Source organism: Acanthopagrus latus, chromosome 14 (genome assembly GCF_904848185.1).
Source record: "Acanthopagrus latus isolate v.2019 chromosome 14, fAcaLat1.1, whole genome shotgun sequence".
Lineage (NCBI taxonomy): Eukaryota > Metazoa > Chordata > Actinopteri > Spariformes > Sparidae > Acanthopagrus > Acanthopagrus latus.
In genome coordinates, this window is record NC_051052.1 from 14685284 (window position 1) to 14697495 (window position 12212).

At 46.7% G+C, this 12212-nt stretch overlaps 2 protein-coding genes across 2 annotated transcripts in view; one reads left to right on the forward strand and one right to left on the reverse strand.

Moving 5' to 3' along the window:
- The window catches only part of snd1 (staphylococcal nuclease and tudor domain containing 1), a 175358-nt gene that overhangs the window by 80054 nt on the left and 83092 nt on the right, over positions 1–12212 (forward strand). The window lies entirely within an intron of this gene.
- On the reverse strand, positions 298–5491 carry lrrc4.1 (leucine rich repeat containing 4.1). Its single transcript, XM_037120991.1, has one exon. The coding sequence runs from the start codon at positions 3737–3739 to the stop codon at positions 872–874; it is 2868 nt and encodes a 955-aa protein (XP_036976886.1). The 5' UTR covers positions 3740–5491; the 3' UTR covers positions 298–871.

The following is a 12212-nucleotide window of genomic DNA, read 5'->3' on the forward strand; positions in this document are numbered from 1 at the left end:
CATCCTTTTGATCAGCCACACCTTGATGAAGCACCATGACACTCACGGGTGGTGTAAAATAAAAACTGACCAACTCTTGTATTACTGATAAAGAATATAGTGAAAGAAAGTGTTAAGAGATAAAAAAGCACCATCCACTTCTGCACTGTGATTCATTCTGCCTGAGTCATTCAGCACACGTAGGGTTAAAGTATAGCTGCAGCGTCTTACTGCAGTGTCTAAAGCATTTGGCTGATCGTTACAGTATACGCTAGGAGAAGAAGCAAAGGGGAAAAAACATCTCTCTCTAATACTTCCTTTTTTCTTCCAAAAATCCTTTTTATTGCATTTTATAACATTTGGCACAGTACAAATTCTTGGTGCTTTTACAAGATAAACCTGTAAAGATCGACACTGACCTTTTTCGGTTTTTGTTAAAGAAAGTCTTTTCAGTATAAATATTTTCTTATCACTGCATTCTCTGTAGCATGGTGTAAAAATCACACAGAATGCCCCTTTTTAAAACAAGACTACCCTCATTTGTCAAAGTCAAGACAGCATCTTAAACAACTCATTGTTTTAAATAGAAGTTACAAGTTAGAAAATAGTTTCAATTTCTTTTTAATATATGTTTCTCTATCACCAGCCCATGGTAGTTTCAATTTGTCCATATATATATATTTATTTATAAGCATGTACAACAAGAAATCATCAGTCTTTTTAAGTTTGCACTCTGTACAAAAAAGTAGTTCCTGTCCTTTTTTTCGTTGTGCATTCTATTGCATGATTTTATGAGGAAATGATAAAGGGGAGTGTGGGGCAGGGGTGGGTGGGAGCTAGGGGCCTAGGGAAAGGAGTGGGGGCCTTTTCGGAGGGGGGGGGGGGCGCCTTCTTAAATCTGAGTCTCCTGTACCTTTTCCTTAGTGTGAGTTTTTATGACAAAGGGCTCAGCCATTGCTGTGATGGTGCTGGGCAAGGTTCGAGGCAAAGAGTTCCCAACATTGTTTTCTGTCCATTTAGCCCCATGGCCAGTTGGCTTGTAGGTGTTGTATTTGGGCTTTAGAGTGCTGTAGTCCACCTTATGCGGGCTGTAGTCCATTTTGTGTGGACTGTAATCAAGTTTAGGTCTCTGAGTGTGTGGACTGAAGTCAGACTTGAAGGCGCTGTAATCCGCTTTGTGAGGGCTGAAGTCGGTCTTGAAGGCGCTGTAATCGGCTGCAGTCTTATGGGAGGCGTAAGGGTCCTTGGGTTTGTAGGTAATGTCAGTTTTAGACCTCTGGGCACTGTAGTCTGTTTTGGATTTAGGCTGAGTGCTGTAGTCAGGCTTATATGGACTGTAATCAGGTTTAGGTCTTGGATGAGTGCCAAAGTCAGGCTTGAATGGACTGTATTCAGCCTTGGGTTTATGCTGTGTGTTGTAGTCCGATTTTAATGGGCTGTAGTCATGTTTCGGTTTTGGTTGGGTGCTGTAATCTCGTTTGAATGGACTGAATTCAGATTTCTGCCTGGGATGAGTGCTATAATCGGGTTTGAAGGGGCTGTAGTCTGTTCTAGTTTTTGGGTGAGTGCCAAAGTCTGGTTTAAATGGGCTGTATTCTGCTTTAGGTTTGTGAGTACTGTAGTCCTGTCTAAATGGGCTGTAGTCAGGCTTTTGTCTATGAAGGCTAAAATCTGGTGTAGATTTGTGAGTGCTGTAATCTGGGATGAATTTGTGGCTACTGAAGTCCATATTTGGCTTATATGTGGTGTACTCCGCCTTTGGCTTGTGAAGGGTGAAATCAGGCTGGGATTTGTATTCGGCCTTGGGTTTGTGAAAGCTGTAGTCAGTCTTGTGGCTGATAAAGTCCAGTTTGTGTATGCTGTTATGGTCCCGTATTTCAGGTAATGTGAGAGCTGTCTCTTGAGCTGCAGACGCTGGTGGTGGAAGGTCCTCCTCATCCACCTGAATAATCTCCACAGTACGAGCAGCTGCCACAGTGCTCCTCTGCTGGTGGCGCTTTCTCAATTTGTAGAAGGCGATGAGCATGACAGCAGCCAGCAGAGTCACCGCCACAAAGCAACCAATTATGATCTTAGTGGTCTTCATGACTTCATCCAGGCTTGGACCAGATTTAGCTGGCTTGCCAGTGGCACCTTGGGGTCCTGGTGCCACAGATGGCTTTGCTGCGCCTGGTGGGCTATCAGTGCTTTGCAGCAGCACAGTTGGTGTGGAGATGAAGACTGGCTGAAAGACGGAAGGAGAGGCTGTTGTCGTTGTTGTCCCTATGCCTACTCCTCCTCCTCCAGCTACCCCAGCCCCTGCAGCAGCAGCAGCTGTGTTTGTGGTGGTTTTAGGTTTGGGCATCTCGGTAGTTGGCCCCAAGACCTCCACAGTCACTGTGGTGAAGTAACTCAAGTTGGATGTATTAAGCTCAGCTGCACTCACATTGAGGTAGGCCGAGGCGTTGGAGTTCCCAGCTGCATTGGACACCATGCAGATGTAAGTGCCTGTGTCTACTGCCAGGACATTTGAGAAGTTAAGGGTACCATCATTGAGCACTGATATTCTTGGGTGACCAGAGGCATGTGTCAGGATAGTCCCATTGGGTAGGAGCCAGCGCACTGAAGACATTGGGGCTGTGCGGCAACGGAGCTCAGCTACTCGCCCTGCTGAGATGTTCAAGTCCCTTGGCGCATCAGCAATAAATGGTGCAGAACACTGGATTGCAGCGCCCTCACCTCGGTCCACCTCCACCATCTGTCGACCTCTCATGCTGGCAGGTGAGTGACAGCGTCCACAGCAAGTTGAGTTAGTTGGGATGTACTCCCTTAGCCAGCGTGCTAACCATACAGCATCACAGCCACAGTTCCAAGGGTTATGGTGGAGATGGAGCTCCACCAGGTACCTGAGCGGGGAGAACAGATCATGTGGCACAGCGCTCAGATTATTATGGGCGAGATTTAGCTCCACCAATAAAGAGAGGTCGTCGAAAGCATTGCGCTCTATCACTGTGATTTGTGAGTTCATCACCCATAGTTTTTTCAGTGAGCGCAGGCCTTTGAAGGAGCCTGGCTTTATCTCTGTGAACTGATTTTCAGAGATCTCAAGTTCCTCCAGGCCCTTGAGGGGACTCAGGTTTGGCAGATCACCTTTTATGTTGCACATGCCCAGATTGAGGTACTTGAGGTTTTGTAGGCCCTCAAAAGCTCCTTCTGAGATGTACTCCAGTTTTCGTAACTCTCCAAGGTCCAGTCGCATGAGGGAGGGCACCCGGTTGAAGGCATAGGAGGGGATACTTTCAATGGGGTTATTCCTCAGCCATAGTTCTCTAAGTTTAGACAGGTACTCAAAGGCCCCACTGGGCACCACCGTCAACCGGTTGTCAAACAGCTCCAGCGTGTTGAGGCTCGTAAGTCCATTAAACGCGCCCACCTCAATCTGCCGTATGGCATTTCGCCCAAGCTGGAGCACCTCAAGGTGGTGCAGGTGGCGGAAGGAGTCAGCCTGCACCGCCTCGATGGCGTTTTCCATTAGATTGAGGTGTCGCGTGTTGGCAGGAATGCCAGGGGGCACACGGGTGAGGCCACGTCGGGTGCACACCACCTTCCCTTGCTGATTACTGCAGGAACACTGCGGTGGACAGCCCTGGGGTCCCTGAGACACCGCCGCCCCCGCCAAGGCCAGGGAGGCGCTGCTCCACGCTCGCGCCATCAGGAAGACTACACAGAGCAGGGCGGCTTTCCTGGCACGATGCACAGCTACCCGCCCCAGGAGACTCATGATGTGGCACGTTCATAATTCAGCATCATCTGGGGGGGAGGTTGGGGGTGTTTGGGGGTGGTGCTTGGGGGGCTTGGGGGACAGGAAAGGTAGCTGGTTTGCTGGTAGTGGTGTTAAGGGGACCAGAGTAAAGAGGTCAAGGAGGATATGTGGGATTTGGGTGCTTGCTAAGGGGCAATGGGGCTTCACCTATCCTCAGTTAAGGAAAGCCTTTATTTCCATGAACTGTGCTCAGGGGCAGACAGAGAGGGGAGGGTTAACAGGGCTGCCTTTTCTGAAACATGTGCATGAGAAGGACATGATGGTAAATTAAGCAACCAAAAACTGTATTACAAGACAGAAGGGAGGGTAGGGTGTTACAAATTGATGCAAAGAGGGGTTGAAACACTAGACACCTACCTCAAGTTATTATTACAGGTCCTTGAACTGAGATATATAGCTTCCCTCCTGTTTGCAACCAGAGAGAGCTGTGGTATTCACATCAGATGTATGTATTCCCAAGAGCAGCAAAGAAAGCCTTTTTATATTTGCTCTGTCAGAACAGGCGTCAATGCCAAAGAGCTTAACCAGAGCTATTTTGTAAATCCACACATCCAAAGAGAAAGGTTCGAAAGGCCCTTTGTGAGTGTTTTTGTTTTCTCCCTTTCCGTGTTGATGAGAAAAAAGAAAAAAGGAAAAAAAAAAGATTGCAGATAGGAATCCAGTCAGGCTCCCAAAGCAGCAGTGCTCCCTTGCTCGCTTCTTGCTGTCGGCTCCTCTTCTCTTGCTTGTCCTTGGAATCCGACAGTTGATCCCCCTGCTAGACACCTTACCCAGGTCTCCATAGCACAGGCGACCACACAAACACACATGCACAATTTTTTGTGCACCAAAAGCCAAGACTGAAAGGACAAAAAGAGGGATATAGGTGAGGGTAGGATTGGAGAAGATTGATTGAAAATTCCACAGTCCTTTCCAGTGTTCTTTGCCTTTTCTTTGCGATGGTTAGGAGGAGAGAGTGACAAACGGTTATTAAAAAAAACAGCCCCCCTCCTCTCTGTATTCCACTGTTCACTTTTTAGTGGTCAATCAGTTGGTCGGTTGGTCAGTCTGACAGCCCTTCTCCCCCTCTTACCCTTGCTCCCCCTCTCAATGTGGCGTTGTGTCCGCTTGAATTTTCTTATTCTTTTTTTTTTCTTTTTTCCTCCAGGAATGCTCGGCGGGGGTTGAAAAGGCTAGGCGACACACACTGCCTTCATTAGCTTCTTCCTCCTCTTAACTAGCCACACGCTCCAGCCTCGGCAGCCGCGGTGGCAACAGCAGCAATTGCGAACGCACACACACCATCCCTGCGAAGCACACAGCAGCAGTAGCGAGCACACACAGCAGCAGCTGCAGCCTGCCTCCGTTGCACTTCCCAATAATCCGTCAATTTCTTCAGAGAGGGAGTGGGGTGGGGGATGGAAGGGGGTGCTGGGAGGAGTGGGGGTGTTGTAGCTGGGTTGATCGAGGTGGGTTAGAGGGAGGAGGGGTGGTGCGCAGTTTCTCCTTCCTCTCTCCGGCTTCTTTTCTTCTTGTTTTCCAGTTCTTTTTTTTCTCCTCCTCTCCTCGTGGTGATCAGTACTCCCTTGCTAATGCAGCGTCCGACTGGGGTGAGGAGCAAAACAGGGAAGGCAAGCGCTGGCCAAGCGCGCGGCTTACAGGCGTGACGTTAACAGTAGCGTCGATGTGGAAAGGATCCGTTGTAGCAGCAAAAGAGAGAGCGTGCGCCGGCTTGGATCCCTCTCCCTCTCTCACTCTCTCTCCCTTGCGTGCTCTCTCTCTCTCTCTCTCTCTCTCTCTCTCTCTCTCTCTCTCTCTCTCTCTCTCTCTCTCTCTCTCTCTCTCTCTCTCTCTCTCTCTCTCTCTCTCTCTCTCTCTCTCTCTCTCTCTCTCTCTCTCTGCCTCCCTCCTGCTCTCTCTGCAGTGTCCTAAGGTAGTTGGGTGAGCGCAAAGCACTCAGACCTTTTTAGAGATCTACCTCTTCAAAAACCAGTTTGCTCTTGCTGTCCTCTACTCTCTTTTTTTTTTTAATGCTCACAGTCTCTTGTTCTGTGGCTTTCTGGGGCTTTATGTGGCTTAGGGGAATAGACGGGCAAACCAAGCAAAAGATAGAGCTGGACAGTGGCATCCCCACAGCAACCAGATTTTAACCCCCTCCTCCCCAGCAGAATTCCAACCATTCGAATGAGTCTGGCAAAGCTTTCCAGCATTGCTGTAGTGGCAAAGGCAGGCAGATGGGACACTGTTTCTCTCACTCTATTGCTTCCTTGCTCTCTCATAATGCCCCCCCCCCCTTTGGATTTTCTTTCACCTTATCTCTCTGTACTCTTACACTTCGCTCTGTCCTTTAGTGGAAAATAGAGGAGTATGAATGGGCTGCTGACGCATCGTGCTCCGAGCAGTGCTTTGGTTTGATGCAGTGTGTTTTGTGCATTAACCCACCCCCCTACCCAAACTGCCCCCCTCGCTGTCTTTCCTTCTCTGCTCACTCTTCCTCTTCTTATCCATCACTGTGTCACTCTACTTCATCTCTTTCCGACTATCTCTTTATATCCTGTTGACTACAAGCTTGCATTTTGCAGCCACTTTCGTCACTGGCGTATCTCACCAAATCCAGTTTCAGTTTTGTCTTCTGGGGTTGCCAGGGCCACATCCATCCAAATCTCTCCTCCAAGCAACAGAACTAATAGTTTCATTAGGTTGCTTCAATACCCTCTATTTATATGAGGCTTTAAGAAGTAATATATGTATCATATATAATCAAAAGACACAGCAAAGTTTTGTGCATTGTGTCTATACCTTAGGCTTATTTCCACTCTCTGTCCCCCCCATCATGTATGCCTTTGCAAGTAGTTAGAGCACTCTAAAAAGGCAGGCCTTAACCCTCAATTTGAGCACAAACTGTCGCTTCAAGAAGCACACAACCGTAAAGGTCATGCTGAGGAAGGCGAACAGGAGAAAACGAGACATGCTTTACCTTCCTGCCGCAGGAGAATAGGCAAAACAAATGCACCCTACTGTCCCATCACCCCTCTATCTCCAATGATTTGTACAAGCCTCATGTCCATTAAACTAGGAAGCACTGTCTGTAATTGATGGTAGGTAAAGCTAGCTGTGACAGGGCTCTGTGTGTGTGTTTGTGTGTGTGATTTTGTGTGTGTGTGTGTGTGTGTGATTTTGTGTCTGAGTGAGAGAGTAAGCATGTGAAAGAGAGAGGGAGGAGAGAAAGCACGGCAGCTAGAAAAGGTCACACTGCCTGTAGCGCAGTACGTTATTCCCACCGGCACAGGAGTATAGAGCCAACTCCTATATTATACACACACATACACACACATACTTTCTCCTTGACTTCTCTGCAGTTGAATACGAATGGGCTTCAATGAAGCACATGTAACAGTGAGGTGGCAGCCACAGGAGTATTGGGGGGGGTTTTCCTTTGTTAAGAATGAGACTCTTTCCTTTCCTTTCCTTTCCTTTCCTTTCCTTTCCTTTCCTTTCCTTTCCTTTCCACAGGGATTCCCTAGCGCCACCTCCATGTGGCGAGTGACATCAAAGGTGTGCTGCACTGCTGCATCCTTCTCACTGCATTCTCCGAGCATGTGAAAACATGAGATAATGCAGGCATATATTCAAGCAGGCTATTACACAAACGCAGGATGTGCGGAAAACGAGCTGCTCAAAACATCAACATTTTATTGATCTATTGTCAGTTAAGCCAGCTGCAAATGAAGGCTTGTGGTTCTCAGTGTGATTATTGATCATACACAAAATCAGATCTAGTACAGTGTGCTCACTGGCACTGCTAGCTTTGTTTGTCTGTCAGATGGTGCCATTGCACTGTTCTGTCGGTGTGCTGTGCCACCATTTGATGAGCAAGTGACCCCGAATGAGTTCAGGTTGTGTTTTACCCACCCGGTACAGTGCATCCCAGACCACTATCTAACCAAAATCATCCACTGACCCATAACATGACCGATGCTGCCAGGGTAGCTCTCTCAATTTGGCCCTCTTTCTTTCTTGTCTTTTCTATTCCCACTTTATTTTTGTCTGTCAGTGGACACTCAGCTTTCCCACTACTGATGAAGCTTAGGTCATGGCCCGCCAAACTCTGTAATGCTTCACTGACCAAATGTGGTCAACCCCTTGCGTTATAGTTTGATCCTGCCCCGGAATGGCCAACATGGCTTGATGGTCAGCCAAACTCTGTGATCACGACAAGGTTTTCTCAAGGTCCAATATGTCTGTGTGTCTGTGTGTGCTTCAGCTCACATGACATTCCTGACATTGGCAGCGAGGTGAACCAGAAAAGCCATCAGCTTGTGGCCATCTTTTAGGGGTGTATCTGAAGTCAAATCTGATTGTGTGTTTCAGGCCAATGCAGAATTTGCAAACCTTGCTTCACTGTGTGATTTGGAGTGTCTTTCTAGGTTCAAGTTATGCCAGTGTATCCCTACACTATCTTGACAAGAAGACTGTTGTCAGGCCTTGCCTCCAGGACTCGCCCACCAATGACTGCTTGATGAGCTGTCAGATTTGTGGGACCTTCATGCGGTCATGCCAGCCTCTGCCCCTGCTGCACAACCCCTGCCCTTTCTGCTTTACCCAAGGCTTTATTGAGGCACCCCCCCGCATCACGCCAGGAGGGCACTGGGGGTAGTTTGGGGGTACCACACGACCTACTTCGGTGTGGCCTTTCCGCAGTTCAGCCAGCATGCTCAACGGGTATATGCAAACATTTCAGAACCCATCCCCTGAGGTGAATGCTAGCAAATCTGGGCTGCGGCCAGTCACATGTAGGTCAGCAGCCTGTGTCTGTTTGCATGTGTGTGCGTGTCAGTAGTTCCATTTGGGTGAATAGCCTGCAGTGCGATATAGCAGCACTGACACTCTGAGTTGTGGAATGAACAATCGAATGATAGATCTAATGATAATGTCATTGCCTCTGCCATTGCCATGATCAAGGATTTATGGCATATGTCCTCTGGCAATGTATGTATGTGTTTGTGTATCTGTATGAGACTTTTTTTGGGCTTGTCTTGTGCTTTTGAGAGCCTTTACAAATTGTATGCATTTGTATGTGTGGTTATGTGTGAGTAAGGATGCCCTTTAATCCATCCTGTAATGTCCCAGTGCCCGATTGCAAACCTGTCCCCCATCCTGACAAAATGCTATCTTAAACCAATTTCTCCAGGCCACCGTACTTGAAACGTGTACACACACCAACACACACCCAGACGTCCCAAACTCTATGATGCTGACCTTGAGTTAAAGGACCTGCTAGTGGACACTTTCTTTCCCATTTTCATTTCAATTTCCAGGAATTAATTCTGCCAGAGATTACGTCTAACGCGCGCGCGCACACACACACACACTGACACACAGACAAGCTGCTATCGGTGTCCCAGTAAAGGCTTAAACTGCTTGGTAGGGATTTTTTCTGTTTATCATTTTTCTCATCACACACTCACACACACATTCACACAAGAGACGCACACACACCAATCATATGCCAGCGTATCAACGGATTATAAAGGGCAATAGGATATTTTAGTGGCCTCCATGTGCCCAGTTATGTTGTATCCCAATACCTGGTCACCCCTGCTAGTCTTCTTTCACTGACCTTGTGTGGCATCTACTTCATGGAGCATTCTGATATTACTAAAACAGTCATGTTTATTTAGAGCAGCTTTGGCAGGTTAGGTTTGTCAATTATTCAGTAAACAGGGTATAATGCTAATTAAGTATTTTGTTTTAATCTAGACGCTGAAAATTTTTGCCTTTGTCCCGTTTCATAGTTTCTCCTATTCATGTTTTCTTTCTTCCTTTTTCCCCTTTGCACTTGCTGCACAGATTCCCCCTTTTTTCTTTTGCTTCCTCTTCCTCTGTCCTCCCCTCTGCCTCCATGCCCTCGCTCTCATTCTCTAAATTGCTACTTCCTACAATGTTCCTCTGGTCTACTATTTGCAGGCCAGTCTCAAGTTAATTGTGTTTGCTCATTCACCATATGTTTTTGTGTGTGCTCTCAAATGAAGGAAATATCAGGCCATGGCAACTAGACACACAGTAAAAGACGAGCGTTTTTTTTTCTTTCTCTCTCATCCGGTGTTATTCAGTGTTTGAGCTTTGCTACCAGCCATTGTCTCCAGACTAATGGGCTTCATTATGTTGAGCTGTGTTCAAACTGGCTGCCAGAGCAGGGATTAGCCCTAGTGCCGTGTTAGCTGGAAGCAGAAGAAAGATACAAGTAGGTTAGCACTGTTAACCCAATCAGCATGAGCCAAGATCGCTAGATAGGAGAAAGTGCTTCATGCATATTTAGAGAAGTAGGAGTGTTTTCACTTTGGTCTTTTGAATGTTTTAAAATAGTTTTCACCAATTACTACCTCGTTCTTTTCTGAGAATGGGATTTTAATCAAGTGTTACCCAAAAAAACACTGTCTTTTAATGGGCTAGGCGTGTGAAATAAAGTCCTTTTTCACTGTATGCTAATGCTCCCCACGTCTTTCCCTGGCCACGTCATTGGTCATCTGGCCTCATTAGGATTCATGGAGCATCCCTGTATGTGCGTTCATCACAATGTTGCCTTGCCAACTGCCAGGCCGTAGGAAATGGATGTCTCATTCTCTGAGCAATGTGAAGGTAAAAACATAGTAATTCACCGCAGAGAGAGCAGCTAAATCTTCTCGACTTTTAGCTCCTGGGGAGCAAAGATGCCGTCTTCATTCAGATCCACCCCTCCCTCTCCTTTTGCTTTAATGTCCTTGGCTTGGTCAAAACAAAATTCCTAACCACTGGGTTGTTTACTCTGCAACATTTTTATGCAACATTAGTCCTATGTTGGGCAGCTGCTTTAATCCTCATCCTCACACTCATCCCAGTCCACCTAAATGTTTTTATAAGATAGAATCGGAGAGGAAACAGTGATTTATTGTGCATACTAACAAATGCTTTGTCTTGTCTTACTTGATACTGATATTATTGGCTAGCTTTTTGTGTCACCTTTATGCAGTGACAAATATGAAAGCTCTGCTGCTAGAGGTAATTGGATTAAACATGTAGCACTGCAAAAAGCTCTTAGTTTGCCTCTAAAACTAAATCTCCCTGTGTAGACCATCTTAAACTATCCATCCCCAGGGTGGTAAAATGACATAACATACTCCTAGCCCTTCTTTCTTTCTTTCTTTTTTCTTTTCTTTTCTTCCTAACTATGATGCCCTGACCTTCAAGTACCCTCCCCTCCCTAAAATCTCAGCGACAATTACCTTCTTTACCATGTTATTTCTGTGAAACTGTTAATCCCAGAATCTCCATCAAGCCTCATGTAGGGAAGGATTAGCCCTACCGAGGCCTGTTACTGCACAGACCCAGCGATGGAAGCTAAGAATGAAACAGCTTTTCATCTTTTCAGATCCACCTGGCCACACCCAGATTACAGCAGCATCATCCAGCACATAGATTGTCTGCTTGCCAACAATCTTTGTTTGTGTTTGTGTGTTTTTTAAGCCTATTTCTCTGTCTGCTTCCCCTTGTGCCAGATTTTTCAGAAGTGGCACCACACATCTGTCAAACTGCATTCCAATGGTTTCCCACAGTGTTTTTTTTAATATGCTTCCAATTTGGATTTCATCACTGATAGTTGCCTCTCTATCTTATCTGCGTTCAAATGAGATATCTGTTCTCCAATTTGAGCTTATAAAAGAGAAAAACTCACCAGTCAAAGACACTTTGAGGTATGTAGGGTCATTGCTGAAACTATGATCATATGTATACCTGCAGAGAAAGGGTAGGTGTGTGTGTGTGTGTGTGTGTGTGTGTGTGTGTGTGTGTGTGTGTGTGTGTGTGTGTGTGTGTGTGTGTGTGTGTGTGTGTGTGTGTGTGTGTGTGTGTGTGTGTGTGTAAAATGTGTTTGTGTGTCTTTGTGAATACTCGCCTCCCAGCCAGTTATTTTTCCTGTGTAATATCCGCTGTCTCTCTGCCTCCATTTTTTTCTCTCCCCATACTGGGGATTTGAGAAGCCAAGCTAAGTGTGTCTAATCTATGTGCGCAGCCAGCACAGCGTCAAATGTTTGGTGCCGATGTACCTGCAGCTTCCAACAATACAACACTTCAGCAGCTGTCCATCCAAGCAGGTAGGAGACAATGCAGGATAGGGATGGGACTGGGGGCTGAGAGAAACACACCCGAGTGGAAGTTGATGGAAGTCTATGGAAAAGACTTGAGGAAGGCAGTAATTAGAGGGGAAAAGCATGCTTTTGGGATGAAGGAAAGCACAAAGAGATGGAAATGAAATATGGGTTGAAGAGAAACCGTAACACACCCCCCCCGCTTAAGTCCAGACCCTGTGACCTTGCTTAAATGTGTTTTCTGTGGCAGTGCAATCAGGGATATCCCCCGGAGGTCGGCTGCGGCTGGGGGCCAGCAGGGTCCTGGCTATGAAGGCAAGCAAGGGGGG